The sequence below is a fragment of the Sinocyclocheilus rhinocerous genome, unplaced genomic scaffold (genome assembly GCF_001515625.1).
Source record: "Sinocyclocheilus rhinocerous isolate Xijiao unplaced genomic scaffold, SAMN03320098_v1.1 scaffold1709, whole genome shotgun sequence".
NCBI lineage: Eukaryota > Metazoa > Chordata > Actinopteri > Cypriniformes > Cyprinidae > Sinocyclocheilus > Sinocyclocheilus rhinocerous.
In genome coordinates, this window is record NW_015649593.1 from 206,945 (window position 1) to 234,324 (window position 27,380).

Sequence of the window (27,380 nt, forward strand, 5' to 3'; positions counted from 1 at the left end):
CATGTGACATCAGTGGCTCAACTTCAATTTTGCGAAGGTATGAGAATACTTTTTGTGCGCAAAGAAAACAAAAATGACGACTTTATTCAACAATTCTTCTCCCCCGAGTTTCTGTCTTCCACCATTTTGGAGAGTATCACAACACATACGCACGCTTTACCCTAAGCATAAACAACGCTGATTACGCCGATTACGTTCGTGCGCGCGCTTTCCCCCCTAACGTAAACAACGCTGATTACGTTCTTGGGTACTCTCCAAAATGGCAGAAGATGTAACTCGGGGGAGAAGAATTGTTAAATAAATTGTTATTTTTGTTTTCTTTGCGCCCAAAGAGTATTCTCGTAGCTTCGCACAATTGAAGTTGAGCCACTGATGTCACATGGACTGTTTTACCGATGTCCTTGCTACGTTTCTGTCTGGGAACATTTCAGTTGCGTTGCTGTCTATGGGAGGGTCCGAGAGCTCTCAGATTCCATCAAAAATATCTTAATTTGTGTTCCGAAGATGAACGAAGGTCTTACGGGTTTTGAACGACATGAGGGTGAGTAATTAATGTAATTTCATTTTGGGGTGAACTAACCCTTTAACACCTTGCCAAGTGCCAAACACAAGGGAAAATTAGCTTTGGCTAGTAAATTTGCCAATAACTGTGTTAGGAAGTATAAAATGCAACATGCAAAATACAGATTTATGGCTAGTAAAAAATATGGCTGGTAATTTTTTTATTGGTAATTCACATGCAGTTGGTGCTATAAAATTACTCTTACTCTTAATGTACTATGAGATATACATTTTATTTTTTATTTCACCCATTACTAGTTTCCAACATGTTTTATTTTTCCTCAGAGCAGAAATCGTTATGGTGGCTGTAGATGTTTTGCAGGTCAGTTGTTTTCTTAACTGGGTCTGTGGTGTAGATACGTGATCACTGAGCTCATGCAGAGTGACCTACATAAAGTCATCGTTTCCCCTCAGCCTCTCACCACCGATCACATCAAGGTGTTTCTCTACCAGATACTCAGGGGTGAGTTCACATGGGCATGTCACTTGGATTACACTTTTTTTTTGAGGGGGGGTCTGGGGTATTTAATCAGGACAGATGAAAGTTTAATGTGTTTTGTGCAGAATAGGATTATCTTTGACTTTGTAATCGGCCTGGGAACCTTTAATCTTATGTTCTGAAAATACAATTTATTAGCAAAATCCTACTGAACTGTTAATCTTGTTTGGGGCCGTTTTCACTTTTGTCGCTGGGAGAGTCCGATGTATCTTCTAGCTGAGGCTGTATTTATGTGTATAATGAATCTAGATTAGGGATGACAATACTAATTAATGAAATCGTACTTGTGAAATACTTTGAATACCAAAGTCCAATATCATGCAGTGTACATAAAATGTTGTACAAACGTTGCCACACTATTAGCGGAGAGCAAGAGTAATTGTACCTGTAGATCAGATCGATGTGTGATTCCACAGGTTTGTCATATCATCTTATTGGTGCTTGTCCACTGCGGTCATTTTATTGTTTTTATTATTATTTTAGGTAAGACTTTATTTTATACACTAGCGTTCAAAAGTTTGGGTTTGGTAAGATGTTTTTGAAAGAAGTCTATTATGCTCATCCAAGCTGCATTTCTTTGATCAATAGAGAAAATACAGTAAAACGGTAATAATGTGAAATATTACTGCAATTTAAATGTTTTATGTATTAATATATTTTAATAATTTCTGTGGTAGCTGAATTTTCAGCAGTTATTACTCATTTCTCCAGTGTCACATGATCCTTCAGAAATCATTCTAATATACTGATTTGGAACTAATTATTTTAATAATTTATAATATTATTATATTTTTGTGAAAACTTGGATACCTTTTTTAGGATTATGTGATGAATATAAAGTTCAAAATAGCAGCATGTATTTGAAATGGAAGTTTTCTTTCATTCGGTCACTTCAACATTGTGTCGAAGTTCCGACAGTAGGGGTTGCTCTTGAGAGCCCAGACACCTCTGACATCATTGAGAAAAGGCCAATGAAATTGGCGAGCAAGATTTGCATAGCTAGCCACACCCCAGACATCCGGATTTAAATAGGACAGCATGGCATTTGCTTACTAACTTACCCAGAGGTTTTGCAGGAACTGTGCTCAGCGACCGACTATGCCCTCAAGGCTACGAAGGTCACGGCGCAGGCTCTGGGGAGGGCGATGTCGGTGCTAGTGGTTCAGGAGTGCCATCTGTGGCACAGGCTGGCAGAGATGCGGGATGCTGAGAAAGTGCACTTTCTTGATGCCCCCTTTTCCCAGGTTGGTCTCTTTGGCGACACCTTTGAAGAATTTGCCCAGCTATTCTCCACAGTTAAGAAACAAATGCCATTAAACACATCCTGCCTCAGCGTGGGTCAGGTTCTGTTCTTGCACCTCTGAAGCAGCAGCCTCCATCTGTTCGTCGCCTGGGATGGTCCACTCCCATTGCATGTCACAACTCGTCTGCCATCTCTTGTTATCGGATCTGTGATATCCATCCTCCAAGAGGGCCTGGACAAGCACCTGTCTGCTTCTACACTCAAGGTGTATGTGGATGCTATTGCAGCAAACCACGAGACTGTAGATGGCAGATCGGTGGGGAAGCACAATCTGGTTATCAGGTTCCTAAGAGGCGCCCGGAGGCTGAATTCTCCAAGGCCGCACCTCATCCTCTCTTAGGATCTCTCAGTGGTCCTTCAGGCCTTACAGAGAGATCCATTTGAGCCCTTGAGACAGTTGGGCTTAGTGCCTTCTCTATGAAGACGGCCTTCCTGACTGCGTTCACTTCTATCAAGAGGGTGGGGGATCTTCAAGCTCTCTTCATTGACAAATCATGCCTGGAATTCGGGCTGGCAGACTCTTACGTTGTCCGGAGACCCCGGCCTGGATATGTGCCCAAGGCTCCCACCACTTCTTTTAGAGATAAGGTGGTAACCTTGCAAGCTATCCCCCCACAGGAGGGGGACCCTGACCTGTCTCTGTTGTGTCCGGTGTGAGCCCTGTGCATCTATTTGGAACACACACAGAGTTTCAGGCTGTCTGAACAGCTCTTTATCTACTTTAGAGGTCAGCAGAAGGGGAATGCTGTTTTCAAACAAAGGATTTCCCACTGGATTGTGAATGTGATCCGTACGGCCTTTCAGGCCAGAGGCTTACCATGCCCACTGGGAGTGAGGGTGCACTCAACCAGGGCCGTTGCTGCTTCATCAGCTTTATCAAATGGTGCCTCACTAGTGGACATTTGTAGAGCTGCAGGTTGGACTAAACCTAATATATTTGCCAGATTCTAAAACCTGCGTATGCAGCCAGTCTCATCCAGAGTTTGAGCACTAGCTCTTGAATTTAGGTGGCTGGTAGGGTGTAGAGCTTGCATGTCGTGGCCCCATATGTATATTACTCCATTGCCATGTTCATTAGGATTCAGTGTTTCCCCCAGACTGACAGTAGATCTGCCGCTTGTTTCTGTGTTTGGTAGCTCTTCCCTTATGCGGGCCCACCACAGAAATCTTCCCTATGTAGTACTTCTTTTCAGTAAGTCTATAGGTTGGTCTCCACATGTCACCTCCCCTTCGGGTAGGATGTGGTCTCCGTAGTGTCTTTTCCCCACCTGGGAAACAGACACTTTCCCATTGTTAACAACCAGGACTTTTCAACCGTTACTTGTCCCTACCTTCTTAGAATGAGAAAAGGCTCCAGCTGAGGTGACCTCTGCCTTATGGCGTCTCTCCCGGGTATTGGAGAGTGAGGTCATAAGTCTTGGGTGTTAGATGGTTACAAGGAGGATAGGTGCATTTGGTTGTGACACGCTGGGCTTGTCAACCTCTGTGCCCCCATGGACTCACAATGCAGTTCAGCACCTGTGGCTTTTAGTATAGGGACTCCTAGTGTTAGAACTTTAATAAAATGTCGAAGTGACCGACTGAAAGGGAATGTCTCGGTTACGTATGGTAACCCTCGTTCCCTGATGGAGGGAATGGAGACGTTGTGTCCTTTTTGCCACAGCTCTGAACTGCCTCTGAGTGGGTTGAGATGCTTCTCGATGACTCAGAACAGAATAAGTGAGCAAATGCCACGCTGGCCTATACAGTATATACCCAGATGTCTGGGGCGTGGCCAGCTATGCAAATCTTTCTCGCCAATTTCATTGGCCTTTTTTCAATGATGTCAGAGGTGTCTGGGCTCCCAAGAGCAACCCCTAGGGAACTTCTCAATATCCCTCCTCGTTTCCTCGCTCCTCTGTCCTCCATCCTATGACCTGGAAATCGATCAAGCTCAGCCATCTTGTAGGACATCTCAATTTTCTAATTGCGCTGCGAGGAGGCAAGGATCGAGGAGTGAGGAGACTTCCTGAGGAGTCATGAGCGAGGATACACGGGTGTATCGTTTGAGGAAGTGTTTTATCGACTAAACGTGATGCACGTATAAATTCTCCCCCTTCACATCTGCACCAAGTGCTAACCATAGCAGAAAATACAAACACACATAAATGTGAGTATTAATCATGAAGTTATTGTAAATGTGGGTTATGTTTTGACAGTGCCTTTAATTTCGATGTATAACATGTACTTTTCAGCATAGTTTTAATTGTTTATTTACGTATTGTTCATTAATAATGGCTTATTGCTTTTAATTTTTAAATTAATGCCTCTTATATTGGTTAATAGAGAATAGAGAATGACTTTAATGTAGGACAGTTGCAGAATTATATCAAAGCACAAGAAAATGAAAGAAAATTAAAAACTGTAATACTATACAACAAATAAAAACCGTTAATAACTGGGAATAATTCATTGTTAATAATAACTGGTAATATATATTAAAAAAAATACGGACAAATGTGGTATTTTGTGGAGGTCGAAACTATTACAATATAAATAATTATCTCTAATGTTCAAGAATCCCGACGTGCAAGCTAAATCCAGCGGTGTAGAGTCATCATTAATTGACGACGCTTTGAAGTGATGCTAAAGGGAGCAAGGATATATAATTTCACTTGATTCAATTCCTCCATCCTCGCGTCTTTTCCTTGCGTCCTTCCCACGCATCCTGAAGGGGTGGAGCTAAAACGCGAGGAAAGGAAGTGAGGAAAGGAAACGAGGATGCACAAATAAGAATTGAGAAGCACCCCTAGTGTCGGAACTTCAACACAATGTCTCCATTCCCTCCATCAGGGAACGAGGGTTACCATACGTAACGAGACGTTTTTTTTTTGTATCATTAAAATTGGATTTACGGTCACTTTTGTTCAATTTAATGTGTCATAGTTGAGTAAAACTATTAATTTCTTTCAGAATTGATCAAAAGTGACCGTAAATCCAATTTTAATTATACAAAAAAAAAACGTCTCGTTACGTATGGTAACCCTCGTTCCCTGATGGAGGGAATGGAGACGTTGTGTCCTTTTTGCCACAGCTCTGAACTGCCTCTGAGTGGGTTGAGATGCTTCTCGACGACTCAGAGGATGCGAGGGAAGGACGCAAGGAAAAGACGCGAGGATGGAGGAATTGAATCAAGTGAAATTATATATCCTTGCTCCCTTTAGCATCACTTCAAAGCGTCGTCAATTAATGATGACTCTACACCGCTGGATTTAGTTTGCACGTCGGGATTCTTGAACATTAAAGATAATTATTTACAGTGGGTACGGAAAGTATTCAGACCCCCTTAAATTTTTCACTCTTTGTTATATTGCAGCCATTTGCTAAAATATATATATATATATATATATATATATATTCATTCAATTTGGCTAGAAAAACAGTACATTTATTATGAAAAAGAACCAGATCTGTTAGATATATTACCTTTCATTTTGTTTTGTGTTCCTCCCTTCCAACTTCATCCATAACATGAACTAGTGGAGGCAAAGCACCTCTAACAACACGGGTGTTGGTATTAGCAAGTGCAGGAAGTATTGTTTGTGTGTGGTGTTTTGTTGTGTGATTTGTTTGTATTGTTCTTCCTGTCAATGTCCTTAATGAGATATCCCTCTCCCTTTCTCCCAGGGCTGAAGTACCTGCATTCTGCAGGCATTCTGCACAGAGACATCAAACCAGGGAACCTGCTGGTCAACAGCAACTGTTTGCTTAAGGTACAATACCGCACATGTATACATCAAATGTACTCAATCTAATAATAAAGTGGGCAGTAGAACTATCAAATATGGCAAAGTGAGAAATGTCACTTTTCTTTCTCATCTAGATTTGTGACTTTGGCCTGGCGCGAGTGGAGGAACCGGATCCTTCTCGTCACATGACCCAGGAGGTGGTGACGCAGTATTACCGTGCTCCGGAGGTTCTGATGGGATGCCACCATTACACTTCGTCGATAGATGTCTGGTCTGTAGGCTGCATCTTCGCAGAGTTGCTGGGCAGACGTATTCTTTTCCAGGCTCAGAGCCCCATACAACAGGTAATGATGTGCACTACCGGTCAAAGGTTTGGGGATAGTAACATCTTTGAAATAAATTAATAGTTGTATTCATGCATTAAATTGACCAGAATTGACAGACTTTTTCTCATTTTTATTTCAAATAAATATATTTTTTTAACCTTTCTGTTTATTAAAGAATCCTGGGAAATATTATCACCCTTTACTGGAAAAATAAAACATTAATAATAATGATAATGATAATAATGATAATGTTTCTTAAGCAGCAAATTAGCATATTAGAATGATTTCTGAAGGATCATGTGACACTGAAGACTGGAGTAATGATGCTGAAAATCCAGCTTTACCATCAAAGGAATAAACTACATTTCAAAATATATAATCAAATTGAAAACAATGATTTTAAATTGTAAATATCAGTATTAATGTTTTTTTATTTTTTTATTTTTTATAATGCAGCTTTAATGAGCATAAGAAACATAACGGTTAAAATTGAGCATAAAAAACATTAATAAAGTCATACCGACCTCAAACATTTATATACACAAACGCTAGTGTGTATATATTAAAGGATCTTTTTTGTTTTAATATACACTCAAATCTTGCAGAAAATTAGGTCCTTTTAATTAATTTGATTTTGAGAAATAGTGAATTGAAGTGTCTTATTTCTCGCTCTGTTTCTCCTCCTCTCTTTTTCTCTCAGTTGGATCTGATCACTGATCTCCTCGGGACTCCTCCTCTTTCTGCCATGGCATCCGCGTGTGAAGGAGCGCGAGCGCATATTCTTAGAGGACCCCACAAACCAGTTCAGTACCCTCCTTTACTATGATTTATTACTCCATAAAGATGTAATGCACAAATCTGTCCTCAACTCAAACAAAATATTTTAACTTTTATTTGTGCTTTCTCTCTCTTAGCCCTCGCTTTCTGTTCTGTACATGTTGTCAGATGGGGCAACACATGAAGCTGTTCATCTTTTGTGCCGCATGCTAGTTTTTGATCCAGTAAGTATGACATTTCTAGATCACAATGATAACTTCCTACATTTTGGTTAAATACTTTTGTGGTCATTTATTAATGGCCTATACCTAATAGTTCATTTGAGGCCATATACACGCTTCTGAGTGTCTGTATTTCATAACATTTATATTTGAAGCACATTCTTCCATAAATGGTTGAATCTCCCGAAACTTTCCGAGTAGAAAATACAATGACAAAAATATTCTGAACGTCTTATTCAAATGTTAAAATAAATATATGTAATTGGAATGTTTGTAGTATGGTTCATATGATTTTGTATGAGTAATGAGAATTGTAGTAAATCATCATTGACAGAATAAGTGTTTTATATTTTAATACATTTTAAAATTGAATTGATTCCTGTGGTGCAAAGCTGAATTTTCAGCATCATTACTCTAGGTCTTCAGTGTCACATGATTCTTTCAGAATTTATTTAGATATGCTAAAGTAACATTCTTATTATCACTGTTGAAAATAGTTGTGCTGCTTAATATTTTTATGGAAACTGATAAATTTTTCGAGATTCTTCAATATAAGTTCAAAAGAACAACATTTATGTGAAAATAGAAATCTGTTCTAACAATTTAAGTGTCTTTACTGTCACTTTTGGTCAATTTAATGTGTCCCTGCTGAATGAAAGTATTAATTTCTTTAAAAAAATAAATAAATAAATCAACCTTGTTGACCTTATACGTTCGAACGGTAGTGTATCGTTTTTTTTGTTTTTGTTTTTTAAGATGGTTAGAGTTGTGTTATTATTATTGTTATTATGGATGACTAAATGACTAAAGTTATTATTATTCCTCAGGTAATAGTTACTGTGTGTGTCTCCATCTATAGGCCAAGCGCATCTCGGGCAGTGACGCTCTGTCTCATCCGTACTTGGATGAGGGTCGTCTGCGGTACCACACCTGCATGTGTAAGTGCTGCTACTCTGTGCCCAGCGGGAGGGTGTACACCCGAGACTTTGAGCCGCCTGCGGATCGACCTTTCAGTCACAACTATGAGCAGAGCATGCACTCCGTCTGGCAGGGCAAAGGTGACTCACTCTGGCCCTTTGTTACGATTCAATCTTGATCATCTTTTGACACGAAGAACCCATGATGACCTGTTTTCTCTCTTTATCTCAGAGCTCATCCATCGTTTTATAACAGAGCACCAGCAAGGCAAACGAGTGCCTTTGTGCATCAATCCCCAGAGTGCAGCCTTCAAAACCTTCATTAGGTGAGTATAAGATTCAAATATTATTACAGTGTTGTTTTTAAATGCAAAAAGTGTTGATACTGATGTGGTGTGGTTTCTATAAACCTTTTTGTATAGCTATTAATTTATATTTATGTATAAATCTACATTATAATATATAAAAATATGTGTGTATATCCTATCCTGTCAGTGATTACTTATTCAGCAAATATCCATTCTTATTACAATATTTCTTTTGCCATCTTGTTAAGCCATTCTTTTTCTTTATTTCTGTATCAGATCCACAGCCTGGCATTCTTCAAAAGTATCAAGGAAAGAAGAGAGATGAGGTGGATTCTGGGAAATGTGGATCATAGGAGCAAGCATGCATTGGAGATGAAGATGGTTCTTGATGGATCACATGCTTTTGAACGAATTCTCAGCACTCATTCCAATTCCACATGGAGATTTCTCAGAAAAAAAAAAAAAAATGTTGTCCCAGTTCCACTTACACAAGTCTGATGAATAATGCTGCTGAGAACACTTTTATACTGACTGTGCTTGAGGATTACGGGAAATTTCCCACAGAAAAAAAAAAGAAAATCTCATGGATTGTTGAATTTTGACTAAATGTGCCAACGTCAAAAGTTGTGCAATACAGATATCTGGAATAATGCAAATGACAAGACTGCGCTGACCATGATTTCACTAACGGATGAGATGACAGTGCCCACAAGTCCATAGCATCGCCCGTGCAGCCATCTTTACTCGGAGAGTATCTCCAAACTCTGTCCATAGACTTTTATCACTGTGTTCTTTTTGCGGGTTCTTAGGTTTTATTCTTAAACTTCTGATAACCAAAAGTTCTTAAGTCTTCTTTCTTTGTTACTGCTTCCTCATTCAGTTGAATGTTTTCTGTTCGATATCACTCAGATTTTCTATTAATTTTTTTCTTTACTGTTATTGTTTTTTTGTTTTGTTTTTTTTTTTGTTGTTTTTTTTTTTTTTTTTTTTTTTTTGGGGGGGGGGGGGGGTTATTGTGCGGTTTCTTTTGTAACCTATCAACATTATGAAGCATCCTGTGCAAACGATCCTTGAGCAAATGCATTAGAGTTTTAGAGTTGTATCAGAACGCTGTATAGAGGTGACGGTGTTTTGTGTTTTCATCCGACAGATGTCCGTACTTGTTTATCTGTGGAACGTATACTGTTCCATCCCCACCTGAAGCATCTTCCCAAAGGTCCCGCCCCCCTCCTAGGACCAAACCAGATTGCTATCAATATCCTGCTCTCTGATTGGGCGAGGCTCTGTAGGCAGAGAAGATCGATTGAATATTATTTATTTTCTCTTTTTAATTTATTGTTGTCTTGTCCAACTTGTTTGGTGTTTGTGTTTGGCGGACCAGTTGCGTGGGTTTCATGGTGGCATGAGCGAGCCGTCTGGTCCGTTTTTGAAAAACTGTGTTTCGGAGAGTTTAGGGAATGTGCAGTGTTGTACTTCTTTCAATATTTCATTACCTCAACCGGCCCTCAGTTTACTGGGCTGGTGTATATAGACTGAACCCAGTCGTTTATCAGAAATGTACTGTAATGTAGTCGAATGACGTCGAGTGTGTGGAGCTCCTCCACTGGGCCCGCAGTCTATCCCTGAATCCGTCTGCTTTTCTTTTTGCTTCAGAGCAGATTGTTGGGACAGTGGCTTATGGTTATGTTGGGACAGTGGCTTATGGTTAATTTTAGATAGTTGTTGGGGAAATGCTGCTGTTTGTGTAATACCTCTAAAACCTCCCCGACTCATTTGTAAAAGTAACACGTCTAGAGCTCAGGTTTCATATTATACAATATGAACTAGACTGTAGACACTGTAGACTCTCTGTTTTTTTTGCAGAGAGCTGAATACTCAAAAATGCCCAGTGCTGTAAACATTTGCCTCCTAACCACCAGGTGGCAACAAAAGTGCAGGGCACGTTTGGATGTATCAAGGCAGTTGTTGCTCATCAATAATGTCTCTCAATGCTTGTGTGTATGGACTTCACTTGGATTTGCAATTGCAGTGCATTAGGAGTTTTATTTTTGAAACTTTTTTTAAATGTGTTATTTAATTTTGTTATAGGAATATGTTTTCCTCCCTATGTATTGTGACCAATTTTTCACAATGTCATATCTGGACCTGCTGGTGAAAACGACAGACTGTCGCTTTTGCTGAACTGTCGCTACTTCCGTTTCATCATGAATTTAAAGTTATGTGATTTAAAAGTTTTCTTAAAAAACAAACATTTCTAATCTTGATTTTGGTTATTTTAGTAAAGGTACTCCATATTTACAGTATCTATTAATGACTATAAATAAAAGTAGTTACATCTACAGCTATCATTCAGAGATTATTTCTAATTATTCACATGACAATCTTAAATATACGAAATTGGTCACAAATGACTAGACTCTTACAATAAATTAAATCCTAATGACCGAGGGCCTCCTGTATGAAAGGCTTTGCGTTTCATTCAGATTTGTAAAACCATATGTGCATCAGAATCTGCACAAGGTTCATTTGATTATAAGTACATGCTCAAGCTTTATTTTACATGTTCTCAAGTCCCCAAACATAAATGGAACCTTGGATACTTTTTTTGTGACTGCATCTGCATAAAATTTCCATATGCGTATTGCCTTCCAGACACAAAACAGTAGCTGATACAGATTGCAGGAATCGCCTGCACTGATATAAGAGAGATTGTGCAGCTAAAATCATTTAAAAAAAAAAACAGAAACGTAGCCAAAATTGCATGAGATCCTAAGTTTTCAGATAATGTGTTTTGAACATACAACAAATGTATTCTTACTCCACATGCAAAAAGTATTTATTTTGTGGACTATCTTCATAGTAAAATTCAGTGGATCACATCACGTTACATCTAATCACAGCTGCAATTGTATATTTTATAATACAGATTATCGAGATTATCGTAAAACTAAGATGAACACCAGGGCCCTCTGTGCATACAGTAAAAGCTGACCACTCTGGTCCTCATACAGTGCAAAGACAGAGTTATCATTACGAACTGGTTGAGGTTAAGTAGGAAAGGTGACCCATTTCTTTGTGCAATGTTGTATATCACAAGCACTGAACCAAGAAATCATTAGTCATTAAAAACATGCTTTCTCCGTTCTAAAAGCAGCACGTCCATTAAATATATTTTATTTAGGCTCTAGGGGCCTGATGTATAAAGTAAAATCACACACTGGTATTTATAAAAAATTATAATAAACTTGGCATATGCATGCTTACTGGTGAGAACATCGCATTCATCTTTCCCTCTCATGTTTGACAATAGGAATATTGCATATTAAAAAAGCACAATATACTAACAGCTATTATGTAAAACATGATCTGACAATAATTTTTGCTGTTCAACAACATTATCACGTCAGGGACTAAAGCTTTTAGCAAAAGTTATGTATGTAATGGATTTACTTAAGTTATTAAATCATTTTGATTAAAGATTACGAGGGCATATGAATATAAACAACGCAACATTTCATTTTTAAAAAAAAACTGTCGATTTTCAATTCATGGTGACTTTAAAGGGGTCATATGATGTTGCTAAAAAGAACATTATTTTGTGTATTTGGTGTAATGAAATGTGTTTATGCGGTTTAAGGTTAAAAAAAAATATTATTTTCTACATACTGTACATTATTGTTTTTTCTCTTTTTCCCGCCTTTCTGAAACGCGTCAATTTTTACAAAGCTCATTGTTCTGAAAAGCGAGGTGTGCTAGGTAGGCGTGGTTGACTTAAATTTTATAAAGAATATCTCTTTGGATTTGAGACTTTAATCTTTGCAACTTTACAGATCTTCTTTATGCACCAAGAGCTTGTAACACTCTAAAGAGAAAGGAAAAATTGAAATCGCATCATATGATCCCTTTAAACCATAGACTGGCTTTAAACTCACAGGCTATTCATATTACCTCTGTTTTATAAAAATCTGCAAACAAACTTACTCTCTGCCCACGTGTATTGGCAAATAATACGTATTATTTGAGCAAAATATTGATAATTCTGTATGTCTAGTACGGACTATTGAGACAATGAAAGATGACAAAAAAGACGTCGGACCATAAATGGTTAATGCGGTCTTGCGCTATCAGGTCACTTTGTTTTTACTCGCCATTGGTCAGATTTACTATCAATCAAACCTTAAACCAATCAATGAAGGGCAAATCTGTCGAGTCCTTCTCGTTTGGCCAATCAGCAGTTAGTTACTAAGAGTCGCGGTGCAGATTTAAAAGTAAAATTAATCTCATCAACACATTTAGGACTGGGGCCAGTCGAAAAGACGTGATTTCCGAACCGAGAGCTATGAACAGTAAGTTAAACTGGCTTTTTCCGTTTCCGTGTAATATTTACTAATTTCTCCGGTGATATTAGTTAAAGGTTATTTGAAAAGACAACGAAGAACACGGCCGTATTCATCCGCTCAGCGAGGCTCTGAGTCATGTTAGCACAGCGCTAGCCTGAAAGCTAGCGTGACTCTCTTCCTCTACTTTGCATACAGGCGAATTAGAATAACGCCATTATTTAGATAACTTTCGGGATTTGGTTCAGGATTTGCACATGTTTTGTAGTCAAATGTGAGCCATTCCACCCTCCTTGCCTTCCCCGGTCCCCACTTGTTTTGTCTAATCCTAGCAAGGTGGTCAGAAAGGCAGAACCGTGGACCAAAGTGGTTGCCTGGATACCTGCTTCTCTCCCCATCCATCTGGTGCAGGGATCCGCTCTCCGCCACGGGTAGCCTACATTTTCATTTAAATAAGTAATTTGCAAGGCTAATGTTTGAGTGTGGCCGTATCTGACCACTGGAGCTTTTGATCTGCTGACTCCGCTTGAGTAAAGAGCTTTGTGAAGACCAGATGGACGCGGATCAGATCTCTTATATGTAGGGATCCACTCGCTTTCTGGACTGGTGGATGTGGACAGACAGCTCAGAGACACACTTTGCAGTACTGCTATTGTTGGTCTTTGAACACCTTTATTGTTACTCTATTAACACGTGTATTTTCCCAGCAGGTCCGGGCAATCCAAAACCTGTGCAGCTTTCTGGGATCAAGTGCTTAGGATAAATCATCAACATCATGTGGACCGTCTCACAGATGCTTCCTGGACCTTGTGATCCGATTTCTGGAAGATTGTGACAGGATTGTCCTTCCCCGTAACCGAGGCTCCTCAACTTTAATGTAACCTTTTTTTTTTTTTTTTGGCTTCTGCTCTTGTCCAGTATCACCCTGTCCTCCTGCTGCTTTTCTCTAGCAGTGTTTATGAATGTTTTAACCTGTTCAGATCCAGTGTATGTTCTAACGTACACCATCTTTCTCCGGTATTTGTATGTATTATACTGCAAAACTGCTTGACATGGTTTCAGTATACATCCTATAAAATTTGTGCTATCTTCACCAAAATGATTATTTTCAGACCATGCCTGACCAATGTTGTAGAATGAATAATACGTCTGTAACAGCAGTAGACATCTGACCAATGCTCATGTAATGACATTCAACTTTGTGTCTGTTTGGTGATATGACATTGTAGGTGGCATAGTAATAAAAGGAAATACATGAGCAGGTCATTGTAAGGGTGCAGGTTTGAATATAACACTTGTTATTGGACCTTTGTTTAATCTTTCAAATGTATTAACAGTTATGTTTTAGTTTAATATTCTTCCAGCAATGAAATTCAAAATCAATGCATATTTATTTATTTAGGTTACACTCAATTTAAAGGTGGCCTTGTTACAGTGTAGCTAATTATACAACGAAGCACTGATTAATTAACAATATGCACTTACTATTGCTATATATTTGCGGTTTAATTTTCTGTTTTATATATATATATATATTATATAATTGTAGTTTTTTTAATAACAGTAAATTCATAAGTACAATTTTGTAATTTATTATAACTTATGGCTCTTTTAATATATAAATATTTTATCTCTGGGTCTGAACAGGTTACAGCGAAAGAGTAGCATGGCACGAATTGAACACTGGCGTACAATGATCATATTGTGTTTGGGGGCGCATCCCCGTTTTTGCAATCGTTTTTTTTCTATCAACCATGTGGGGATGAAAGCGATTCATTACTGGCTGCCGTAAGCGCACACACAGCCAGCGGGCCTATCGCCTGCAACCTGTTAGCTAGAGGTCCCGACGATACTCCCTCCGACTCGTGCGCTGCTGGACTGCTGGCGAGGACACAATAGGATGGATGCCGCTAGCCTGCTACGTTAGCTCTGAAGGTAGCGTTGTGAATACGCGAGCCGCTCGCGCTGCTCTGCTGTTGTTTACATGAACGGAGAAAATCAGAGCGTGACCGAGGTGACGTAAGGATCAGCGGAGGGTTTTATAATTATAGCCTGCGCGAGATTACAGTTCGTTTGAAACCTAAGAATCACGTGTCGCGTCTGTGATGTGTTTTCGTAACAGAATTCTCTTGAATTATTTGCGTGCTGCGTGAACAGATTCGTTCGTACAAGCTTCAGAATAATGAATGACTAACGCACATTGGCTGTCACGTCTGTAATGCACTTCTTGGGTTTGCTGTGATGTGTGTTCAGGTTTGGATGGAAACTGCGTGTCTGTGAAGTCTTTTTACGCAGCTTTTGTGTTTGGCTTGATGCAGACATGCACTCAGTCCCACTGTAGCAATAACAGTAATAATGCACTGCCTTTCACCTCCTCCCACAAGGTTACCCTCACTGTACCACAGAATGATGGCCTCCACTGTTCCCCCCTTCTCTTTCTTCTTGGCCTTGTCTGGCTCACCTCCCTCTCCCTGCAGTAATCTTTCTAAATCTCTTGCTTTCTAATCCTTTCCATGTCTATTTTAATATGGACACCCCCCTTCCCAAACATCCCATTTTCTTCTGCTTGAATATAAATATGGCAGCTGTCCGGAATAATTTAAGAACTCCTTACAAAGCAATAATGAGACCAGTGAAGGAATGCAGTTGAAATTATTTTCCTCAAGATATCTGGGAAATCTATATGTGCCATGCTATCACAATGCATACCTTGTAGTCTGTCATTTGAACTTGTCTTGTGAGTTTAGTGGTGCTTTACGTTGATGTATTTGTGTAATCTGACACCGTGTGTTTTATGCACATTACATTTACGAAGGTATATGTCTTGTTTGTCGAGTGCTAATGTGGATTTTGTGGTCTAATTTTGCTTCTTTACTATCCCCGTTTGTTTCATCCTTCTGCCTTTGCCTTGCCCTTCTTTCTCCTTTTTTTCAGTGAACAGATTTTGGTGAGAATCAAGTTGTGAACGCAGTGCTTATGATCAAGCAACATGTCTGCCACTAACTAAACAAGATGTTATTATAAATTAAAATACTTTTATTGCTTGTCTATTCAAATCATTTTTCAAGTTTGCGTTTTCATAAATGGCAATGTTGTTTTTATATACATTCGATTATTAAAAATATATGGACTTTTTAAGATGTCATTTAAAACAAAACACTAAAATGTGTCAAATGTATCCTCTTTAGACACAGTGACATTGAGCAACATTGCTTGAGATTATGCTGAGCATCCTTGCAGCTGGCTCCATATTCTTCCCAGGCCTCTTCCTGCTGTCCAAGCGATTCCTGAAACATGCTCCTGGGCTCAAATGGAGCGAGAAGGATGCTGTCATCGTCTCGTCCAGGTAAACAAAGGGAAGCGAAAGTGAGACATGTTGAAAGGTGCTGTCAGGCTCAAGCTACCAGGTTTTATTTACTTGTGTATCTGTGCTCTTTTTGTTTTTAAAAATGAAAGTCATAGCAGTGGATTCATAATTGTATTTTTGTGTGATTATTAAGGATCAATTAAAAAGGATAACTTGACAAACCAGTTATTTTTAGTTGTTGAACTGCATCAGTCAATGTGACTTTTTGAATGATATACAGTGGGTACGGAAAGTATTCAGACCCCCTTAAATTTTTCACTCTTTGTTATATTGCAGCCATTTGCTAAAATCATTTAAGTTAATTTTTTTTCCTCATTAATGTACACACAGCACCCCATATTGACAGAAAAACACAGAATTGTTGACATCTTTGCAGATTTATTAAAAAAGAAAAACAGAAATATCACATGGTCCTAAGATAAATAATTTGAAAACAGAAAATGGTTGCCTGAAATTCATGAGGTAGATAATGATCCCAGAATGATTAAATATCTGCAGATTCAGTTACTAAATGTGACGCTGTAAGTTTATGGCAGAGATTTTTATCTTGTTTTGAAGGCTTTCTTGCGTGAAATGTGTCTGATTAAAATCTGCTGAGTAAAGTTGCATGTAGGGCTGCATTTGGTTGCAGTGCATATCTGATGTGTTGCTGTGCTTTTCTGCTTTGCTAGGAAAGTTACAGTGTAATATCCTGCTTAAATGATCCTTCCTTTAACTGGTGTCATTGATATCTGCTATTAATGGTTTCAAATATCTCCTATCTAAGGGTGTTTGCAGTCTGTTTTGGTCACCTTGCTGTCTTTCATGCATGTTTTTTCTCTCACCCTTTTTTAGACTGGTGTCCTCCGTTCAGGCTATTATGGCATCCTCTGCCGGGTACATCATCGCCTGTTCTTGTGAAGACATTATTGAGGACCAGTGAGTATCAGCTGAAGATATGTGACAAGATATAACATACATTTTTTGGCAATTAAAATTGATTGTATATGTAGGGCTCTCTGTTTTACTATACTCAACACTGTTTTACTTAGGTGTTTGTTTGTTTTCCTATGTGCATGTGTCTCTCTCGCCTCTTTTCACTTGTTGCGTTTGCATGTACAGCTGAGAATTCTCTCATTTTCTATGGAATTGTTCCCAGATGTGTAGGAGTGTGAAAGTATTCCCTTCACTCTGAGTGTTTCTAAGAATGTGCTATTTCTCCAATGTGCACCATATGTCAGTGAAATCTAATTAGAAACTAATTAGGTTGCGAGCCTATCTGTAAATCCACTGTGGCGCACCAAGCTGGGGGGAAAAGGAGCGAGAGAGAGTAGACTGGCAAAATACTGTGGAAAAACTTGACGTGACTTTTTATGACCGCTTTAGTCAGCGGTTTCATTTAATACTTGAAAGCTGCGTCTTTACAATCTGTGAAACCCATTAGGAGGTTTGTGGAAAACGGTTGGCTCTAATTTGATTTGCCTCACCTAATTGAATTGTATGTCTTGTTTTGAACTGTTTATCTTGTTTAATTTTGCCTTAACCCAAAGGCACACAAGTGAGTTAAGAACGGCAGCTCAAATAGGTCAGAGCAATCATCCCCCGGTTTCACAGACCAGGCTTAAGCCTAGTCTGAACTGTTTTACCTGAAAGAAACTTGCGCTGATATATCTTAAAAAAATGTAAGTGTCATTGATTTGTCTCAAGACCAAGACACCAGTAATGTTTTTTTCGAAGGTACGTTTATAAAAACTACTTAAATGTCCTAATTGAACTATGGCTTAATCCTGGTTTAATCTAAGCCCTGTCTGTGAAACCAGGCCCATGTTTTATAAATGATTTAAGCCAGGTAAACTCAGTGTATGTGTAGTAAATGCATCAGTCAGGGTACAGGGGGCTGGGAATTAGACAAGGGCCAAGTCAAATACTAGGCCTATTTTTTACAGGTTTTCTTTGTCAGGTTTTGAATTGTATTATGCTAATTTAGGTTTTGAAAGTATTAGTACATCAGTATTGTGATTTCTTCAGTATGTTTTTAAATATTCATGACTGTAATAATGGACTAGTCAAGTATTTAAATGATTTATTCCAATGTCAAATCTTAAAAGAAGTTACTAAAAACAGGTTACTAAATGCAACACTTGAAACTTTAAATGCTTGGGATTTTAACTTTTTTTTTTTAAGAGAAGCTTTTTGAAAAAAAAGGCGAAAGTGGCCTAGAGATGGGTGTATCGATACTGAAGTACTAATACCGATACTAAGGTGTTTTTTTTACCTGTCATTTTGTTAATTTAACAAGAAATTGAATGCATACAATATGCACTGAATTGGACGAATAACCCATGTTAGCGAATAATTGTGGAAAATGGAACTATTTTCCTGCTTAACACACGGAAATGCTGCAAGACATAACCAATCAATCACAGAGAGCGTTCACTCACTACTGACACTGCTTTTCCCAAAAGTATCATAAGAAACCACTGATGCTTTTGGGAAACGCAGCTCAGAACAATGCTTATCAGAGGAAAGAAAAACATAATATGTTTGAGTTATTTCACAATAAACAAATTGAAATTGTAGCCTATAATTTGTGCAATTACATTTATTAAAATTGAACGTTAAATTGAATGAGAGAGCAAAACAAAACACCGGTCACGAATTAGAAGTACAAAACGAGGATTTGTAAAGAAAAATGTTGGAGGATTTCGATATAAGCCAAGAGGAGACTGGTTTTCCTTTTCTAAACAAAGGAAACTTATACTATGCCTATGTCCTACGTCATCCTCTGGAATGCGTATGACAGTTAGCGGAAGCTAGAGATTACTGTTTATAAAGTTTTAAATATGGATATTTTTCTTACAAAAACGCATCAATTTAATGGATGTGCTTTATTGGACTTCTTTTGGACTATTGAAAAATAACACCCATTCACTGCCATTGTAAAGCTTGGAAGAGCCAGGACATTTTTAAATATAACTCCGATTGTATTTGTCCGAAAGAAGAAAATCATATACATCTAGGATGGCTTGAGGGTGAGAAAATCATGGGGATTTTTGGGTGAACTATCCCTTTAAGAATCATATATATATATATATTGTGTTGAAAATAGCTGTGCTGCTTATTATTTTGGTAGAAACTGTGATAGATTTTTTCAGGTTTCTTGATGAATAGAAAGTTCAAAAGGAACCGCATTTATTCATTTTTGTAACAAAGTAAAATTCTGTACTGTCACTGATCAATTTAATGCATCTTTGATGAATAAAAGTATTAATATCTTTTACTGACACCAAACCTTTGGAGGGGGTAGTATGCTTAATTTTCAGAAATGGACACACATTTATCCTCACAAATCACGCTTCTCTTGGGAACACATAGAGCAGGGGTTCTCAAACCTCTCCATGAAGTACCCCCAGCACTGCTCGTTTTGTGTGTCTTCCTATATCTGACCAAGCGGCAACCTCCCGCTCTCTCTCGTGAAGCCCACACGGAAGTGACTTAAACTGTAATTCATCAACTGGCTGCTAGAGGCTGACTACAAAAGGGAGTCAATCCCATAGACTCCCCATGTTAAAATGCCCAACTTTACAGCAGAAAAAAACATGTTTACAGCCTGGTTCAAAAAATTATTTTGGTCTATATAGCTAATTTTGCCCTTCATGACAACTGTGAGGGGGGTGAATTTTTTTTATAACTCATCCATTTAAATTATATTAAGCCTTAAATTTCTGCATAATTAAGGGCGCGGCCACTTTAGTGACCGGTGGATTGCCTCTGCTGTCACCACCGTCGAGCTAGGTGGGTGTGGTTTCAGCAACCAGCTCCCGCCTCTTTGCCCATTTTCGATTATCCGGGAATGACGCGCGGTGACGCGCTGCCAAGATGGCGACGGCCGGCTCCGCCTACTCTTAAATTTCTGCATAATTAAGGGCGCGGCCACTTTAGTGACCGGTGGATTGCCTCTGCTGTCACCACCGTCGAGCTAGGTGGGTGTGGTTTCAGCAACCAGCTCCCGCCTCTTTGCCCATTTTCGATTATCCGGGAATGACGCGCGGTGACGCGCTGCCAAGATGGCGACGGCCGGCTCCGCCTACTCTAGGCTTCAAAAACGCTCTTCGGAAACCTATGGGTGACATCACAGACACTATGTCCATGTTTTTATACAGTCTATGTATCTGACACACCCACTTCAGGTCTTGCAGTCTCCACTAATGAGCTGATGAGTTGAATCAGGTGTGATAGATAAGGGAGACATACAAAATGTGCAGGGCTGGGGGTACTCCAGGACAGGTTTGAGAACCACTGACGTAGAGAATAGTTTTACTGCCTCTGCAGTCAGGTGCTTGATTTGCTAGTCAAATTTTGCTAGTCACCCAAAAATGAAAATGTAATTATTTACTCCCTCTCATGTTGTTGTTCTAAACCTACAGTATATGAATGCTTGTCTAACATGTGACACAAAATGAGATATTTATCAGACTTGCCTGTAACCTCCAGTAGTAGTGAGCACCTTGGACTTGTTTTGGTTCTCAAAGGATTTTAAAACTGATTTGGAAAGTCATTAAAAGTGAATTAAATCTGCACAGGTTTAAATGTTAAGTAAAGTTGCCTTTCAGAGCATTATATCTATAAATATTCAATATATAGAAATATTAAAGGGGTCATAGGATGCTACATGCACTTTTACAAGTTGTTTGAACTGAAATGTGTGTTGGCAGTGTGTGTACACAACCACCCTATAATGATAAAAATCCACCCGGTGTTTTTTTTTAATCTCGTTAAGTGTTTTCCCCTTTCTCAAATCGAGCCGATCTCAGATGCCTGTCTGTGTGACGTCACACAGACAGGCCCCTCCCACAATAGTTTGATTGACAGTAGCGTTTCAGCACAGACTGGACTGGTGTCTTATCTTATGGCGCTTTTCCACTGCGTGGTACGACTCGGCACAGCTCAGTACGGTACGGCACGGCTCGGCTCGGTTTGCGTTTCCACTGCAGTTAGTACCGCTTTAGAGTGGGCGGGGTTATTCACATGTCGTTATAGTTGCGCCGCCTCTATTGGCGCAACTCCTGAAAAAACTTTTTCATTCCGCGTCGCCCCATCAAGCATTAACATTTAAAGAGAAATGCTACAAAAACGGCTTGATCTGAAAAGAGCTGTTTTTGACAGGGTAAAAAAGGTGTTTTTTACACGACCATTGAGAAATTTTAACCAAACTATGTTACAGACTTTTCATTAAGACCCTAAAGAATCATATCAACTTGCGGAAAATGGGCATCATATGACCCCTTTAAATAATGACTGAAAACAATCATGGGAAATGTTATGGTAATTTATATATTACAGTACAGTACTGTAGTGCTGTGTTCGATACATCGATACAACGATGTATCGTCACAGAGATTTGACGATACGAGTATCGATACAGCTGGCCCTGTATCGATATTGTGGCACGTGTGCAGCAGTGGACCGCACTTAATTTGAATACAAGAACAGCATTTAAAATAGAGTAGAAAAGTGCGAGGTTTCTAAAAAAGAATGAATAGAGCATATATAGGCTACAACAAGGTTTAATCTAGCCGCAGAGGAACACAACCGGGGTTGCCTGATATAAAGAGACGTAATCCCCAAAACAGAGCTTAAAAGTGCAATAAACATTAACAATTATCCAGTATGTAAGGAATAATTGACGACGGGCTGTTGAATTATTAGAAAAATAATGCACACCCGAGGTGATGATGCGGCCACGAAGCGGAGTGTTGTGTTTCGTTGTGAAACCTCGGGTGTGCATTATTTTTCTAATAATTCAACGGCCCGGAGTCAATTATTCCGCTTATAATACGGTTACCACACCTTAAGACATCGATCAGATGATATATTTAAAGGGATTCGTCCGGTTTTTGTACTTAAATCACTATTGTGAGTATGATTATTTCTTCCGCATCTCAACCAACGCCTCTTTTGCTAGTTCCAAAACGTCATTTTAAGTGTGCATTATTTTTCTAATAATTCAACGGCCCGGAGTCAATTATTCCGCTTATAATACGGTTACCACACCTTAAGACATCGATCAGATGATATATTTAAAGGGATTCGTCCGGTTTTTGTACTTAAATCACTATTGTGAGTATGATTATTTCTTTCTTCCGCAAACCAACGCCTCTTTTGCTAGTTCCAAAACGTCATTTTAAAGCTGGTATTGGAGGCTTGAGCCGTTGATCGCATTCTAATGCAGTTATTAATGAAGTTATTAGAAAGAGAGCGAGAGAGACAGAGACACGCAGAGAATGTTTCCTGGGAGAGTAGCCTACAATGCCGGTGTTCCGGTGAGTTCAGTTCCCCTGTTTCCCCTTCGGCGCGCATGCTGACCCTATACAGTCTATGATGCTGACAAATAATGCTGACTCACAGCCTGTAAGTACGTTTTCATATTTAAAGGATTTGCCACTGACAATTCAAACGCGAGTTTTGAGCAGTGTTGAGTAGCGCTTGTTGTTTGTCGTTTCTCCGATCACAAATGCAGACATGGTTTTATGTTTACGCGGCGTGATGCAACGCAACGCGTAAAAAGACAGTATAAGTCATTATAATCAGTAATTATGTCCCAGCTGGATGAAACAAATGCCTCGTTTATAATGTGTTTTATTGGTTTTGTCTCGTTGCGCCGGACACGGCATCACAGTATGGTAAGGGGCGTAACATTTCCGCTTTAATTATTAATTAACTTCTATTAACTAAATCAAATCAGTTGACCACCCTTTGCGTTTAAAACAGCTTTTGTCCTATATACACTTGCACATAGTTTTTCAGTAACTTTGTAGGAAGGTTTCTTCAAGTGTCTTGGAGACGTTGACATGGCTCTTCTGGATTTAGTCTGTCTCAGTTTTTTCTGTTTCTTCATGTAATCCCAGACAGACTGGATGATGATGAGATCAGATCTCTGTGTGGAGCACTGGCTGTTGTCAGACTCCTTGTGCAAACAAAAATCTCACTGGTTTATTACAATTAATGGCAAAAGGAATATTTGGAAATGTAAACTGATATTTCCAACTGACGCACTACAGCAAAAGATAGAAATTACTGGCTTAAAACAATTTTTTTTTGTTGGTGAAAATACTAATGGCCTAAGACTTTTGCACAGTACTGTATATAAACAGGGATAATTGTTGCAAAGTAACCCTAAAAATCATCTCGGGTTTCTCGCTATTGTTCTTTCATTCCTTATCTCTCTTTCTCCTCCCTCTGTCCAGGCATTGGCTTACCAGCAGCTATATCCTCTTTGCTGTCCCCTACTTCGTCTATGACATCTATGCCATGTTCTTGTGCCACTGGTACAAACTTCAGGTCAAAGATCATGAGGAGGAGAGCGAGGCCAAATCGATGAAGTCAGCCATCAGCGGCTATCTGCGCCGAGAGTTCCTTATGGTCTTGCACCATGTCGTCATGGTTACTGTCTGTTTCCCTGTCTCTGTGGTGAGTCAAATGAGGGTTGAGTGACATTAATAAACATTTCTTTCTTTCTTTTTTTCACAAACACAGACATAATAAAGTACATCTTATTTGAAATATGATTCTGGAGGCCCATCAAAGCCAGTCTCACCATGTGTTTGGAGTGTAGTAACATGGCTTTGGCTTCATGACTGTTTAAGAGTGATTTGACGGGATCATGATCTGTGGGTGGCTTGAAGTGTGGTTGAGTCAAAATTGTCCTGAATGGGCCTGTCTACTTTCACCCTGTAATTATGCTTTCCATCACTCTCCATCTGTATCCATGGAGACTGTTGCTGTCGGCAGCCGTTCAGCAGCCAGCACCCTGGCATTAGCTGCACTTAACTGGCAATGAGTGTTTTAGCCTGATAAGACAGAGAGGCTCCACAGCACTTTCCTCGATAAAACCACACTAAGCTTTCCTACACTGACACAAGTATGACTTTCTTTTTTCTCATTTTCCTTTTATTTCCCTTTCCTCATCCCCTTTCCTTTCCTTTTTTTTCCATCCACCCCATTCTCTCCTTTCTTTTTCACTTCCCTCCCCTTTCCTTTTCCATTTCCTACCCTTTCCTCTCCCTTCCATTCCATTCCCTTTTTATTTCTTTCATTTCTCTTTCCTCTTCCCTTACTTTGTTTCCCATTTACTTTTCTCTTTTCCTTTCCCATTCCTCCCCTTTGCTTTCTCTTTCTTTCCATTTCCCATTCCTCTTCCACTTCCCCGTTTCTTTTTAATTCCTATATTTACATTTTCTCATCTTTTCCCATCCTTCCCTTCCTTTTTCTTTTCTTTCCTGTTCTCTTTTCCTTCCTCCTTTTCTTTTTTTCTCTTCTATCCCTTTGATTTCCTTTCCATTTTCCCCTTGCTCTTCTCTTGCTTTATTTTTTCGTGTTTTTTAAAAAACACATTTTTTATTTCCAATTCCACTTTCTTTCCCATCCGTCCCTTTTCTCCTAATGTCCTTTTCCCCTTTCCCTGTAATTTCCTTCCTCTTCCTTTCCCTTCCCTATTTTCTTTTCTTCTCTTTTCTTTTCATAGTTCTGGAGACAGGGCAAAGGGGATTATTTCCAGGGTGTGATGTTCCTGGCAGAACTCAGCACCCCATCTGTCTGTCTGGGAAAAATACTCATCCAGGTACTAAACACACATTCACCCTGTCTTTCCAACTCCCTCAGTCTTTCTTTTGTTTAGTGAATGTATCTTTCTTTTTTTAACAACCTAGGTAAGCAGATTTTTGCACTACTCTTTCTTTTCTTGAAAATGTATTCTACCAGACTTACTAATCTTAAAACATCTAATTGATTGACAATGATCTTTCACAGACTTTTGTACTGTAACGACTCTTTCTTGTTACACGTCTCCTTCACAGCTTCAGTGTTAAATGTGTAGTGGGGAATATTGAATCATGGTTTATTGCTCTGCCTATTAATATTTTTCTATCTGTTAAACGCTCTCTCTTTCTTTGCTTCTTGCTCTCTCCTTTGTTTCCTTTACTCAGTATAAGCAACAGCACACTCTCCTACATAAAGTCAATGGAGCTCTTATGCTGGTCACTTTCTTCATCTGCAGAGTTCTTCTCTTCCCCTACCTCTACTACGCCTACGGCAGGTAACGATCACTTTAACTCTCTCAGTCATTCAATCTTTTACCATGTCTTTTATTTCTATTGCTCATGTAGTCCTTCTTTTATATTCTCGTTCTCCACTGAGTCACACTGCCTCTGATATTAACCTGGGATTCTTAAATCTTGATGTTTTCAGACATAAACATGAACATCGTATTTCTCACTCAGTCTCAACCCAAGATTTGATTTGAACATACAGTATAATCCTCTTGAACGATTGTAATAACCACCAGAGATCATGAGCTGTGTTGTTTTGGACAAACCTTACTCTGGATGGCATGTTAAAAAATTTTAAATTGCAATCTTGATGTATTATTCATAAGATTGGAAATTTGAGCATCCTTAGACTTAACACTTGTGGTCCTAGTTACATTTTCTGAGTGTGATCTTTAGTGGCAAACTTTATAGTAATCGTTATCGGTATAATTATCCTCCTTGTGAAAGGAATGAAAGGAGTCCCGTCCTAAATAAAAGAGCCATGTGCCAATTGGTAAAGACTTTGCATTACTGCTGCGGGTTACATAAAAACAGTCCGTTTCCAGAGACACACCTTTGGGACTGCACATGTGCATTGGCTGGACCAACCTGAAATGTGCATGGTTTTTTGTGATTTCTATATTTCCCCATTCAAGTAGATAGGAGTTGGTCTTGCATGCCTGACATAACAGCGCGGAGGCATTGCAAATATGCCTGTTGAGTGATCTGGCTTTCCTTGAAAGGGACTTTCAAGGATTATACCGAATACCTCTTTTTACTTATTTACTATATGCTGACTCTGTGCATATTTTTGTTTGTGCTCATATCACAGGTACGCATCCATCCCCTTCTACATGGTGCCGCTGTCTGTGCCCTGGCAGTGTAACGCAGGTGCAGCTTTGCTCATGGCCCCGCAAGTCTACTGGTTTTCCCTCATCTGCAGGGGTGCCTTCCGTCTCTTCACTGGAGCCTCACGGCACAAAGCGACCCCTAGCAGCACAGACTCTGAACCGAAAACCTCACTCCTGCCCCCTGCCAACGGATACAGCCCCAGAGAGACTGACTTGCACTGAGAAAGGAGTAGAGATGGAGATGTAGGTACGGGGTAGTTAGGTTTAGACCAAACAGGAGACTGAAGGCAGATCATCTTATTACAATGGGTGGATCTACCTTAGACCCAGCGGTGTGGGTTAGCAAGCAAAGAAACCGAAGGTCTGTACCCTCGCTATTCACCATCATCCTCTCTTTGAGAAGAAAAATAAGACTGCAGACCAAACCAAACAGATAGTTTTCTCCCTAACATGCATGTTCTCTGTGTTGGAGCAGTAGGTCAGGGAAATGTCATCTGCTGCTTTGAAGGGTTAGTGCATCATTTGTAGATTACCATGGTCATAAGCTTCAGAAAAAGGGACTGATGTGGATGCAACGGGGACAGTATTTCTAATGAGTGATGGATGGAAGGATTGATAGATCCCTCCTGTTCTCCTCTCTGAGAATTCTCCTCTCTTGAGAGTCTCTCTCTGTTTGTTACATTTGCAGAGAAGATACGAAAAGGAATCAGAAATTTCTCAGTCGATTTGTACATAAGTTTTTATTCATATTTACGTTGAATTCCAAATAGATTTTTAATTTATTTTAGATTTTTGTAGAATCTGTTTATTTATTATTTATTCAGTTCTATTCCTAATTACGGGTGGATTAGTTTAAAACAAAACCGTTCACTTCTAAAAAAAAACCGAAGCTGTTGGATTCAAAACAACCCCTCATATCCTCACTGTGGGTGCATGGCCTCCTTCCAGCTGTCCATCTCTCTGTTTTTCCCTTTGCTGGTTTTCATGACAGCTGAAAACAAGACGGCTACGGCTGCATCCAGTTAGTTAGTGAATCAGCAGTTATAAAGTAGAAGGGGGGGTCATTTAAAGGATTTGGATGAGGCTGAGGTAATGCATTAGCATATCTCTGCTGCAGTAC

At 39.3% G+C, this 27,380-nt stretch overlaps 2 protein-coding genes across 5 annotated transcripts in view; both read left to right on the forward strand.

Moving 5' to 3' along the window:
• Positions 1 to 9,214, forward strand: part of LOC107710887 (serine/threonine-protein kinase NLK2-like) — a 19,689-nt gene extending 10,475 nt beyond the window's left edge. The window contains exons 5-12 of the mRNA XM_016515748.1: positions 918 to 1,024; positions 6,030 to 6,115; positions 6,226 to 6,435; positions 7,118 to 7,219; positions 7,332 to 7,418; positions 8,275 to 8,473; positions 8,565 to 8,658; positions 8,917 to 9,214. Coding sequence (XP_016371234.1) covers positions 918 to 1,024; positions 6,030 to 6,115; positions 6,226 to 6,435; positions 7,118 to 7,219; positions 7,332 to 7,418; positions 8,275 to 8,473; positions 8,565 to 8,658; positions 8,917 to 8,965 — 934 coding nt within the window. The 3' untranslated portion in view covers positions 8,966 to 9,214. The remainder of the gene's footprint in view (positions 1 to 917; positions 1,025 to 6,029; positions 6,116 to 6,225; positions 6,436 to 7,117; positions 7,220 to 7,331; positions 7,419 to 8,274; positions 8,474 to 8,564; positions 8,659 to 8,916) is intronic.
• A 3,685-nt stretch (positions 9,215 to 12,899) lies between these two features.
• Positions 12,900 to 27,144, forward strand: LOC107710888 (protein FAM57B-like). Of its 4 annotated transcripts, none has more exons than XM_016515749.1 (8): positions 12,900 to 12,986; positions 13,685 to 13,854; positions 16,166 to 16,323; positions 17,179 to 17,262; positions 23,571 to 23,793; positions 24,848 to 24,943; positions 25,308 to 25,417; positions 26,242 to 27,144. In XM_016515749.1, exons 3-8 carry the CDS (start codon positions 16,199 to 16,201, stop codon positions 26,480 to 26,482), a joined length of 879 nt encoding a protein of 292 aa, XP_016371235.1. In that variant the 5' UTR covers positions 12,900 to 12,986; positions 13,685 to 13,854; positions 16,166 to 16,198; the 3' UTR covers positions 26,483 to 27,144. The 4 variants fall into 4 exon arrangements, with proteins under 4 accessions (XP_016371235.1, XP_016371236.1, XP_016371237.1 ...); XM_016515750.1 differs by having other exon boundaries at positions 13,688 to 13,854; XM_016515751.1 differs by lacking the exon at positions 12,900 to 12,986 and adding an exon at positions 13,317 to 13,408 and having other exon boundaries at positions 13,688 to 13,854.
• Positions 27,145 to 27,380: the final 236 nt, after the last annotated feature.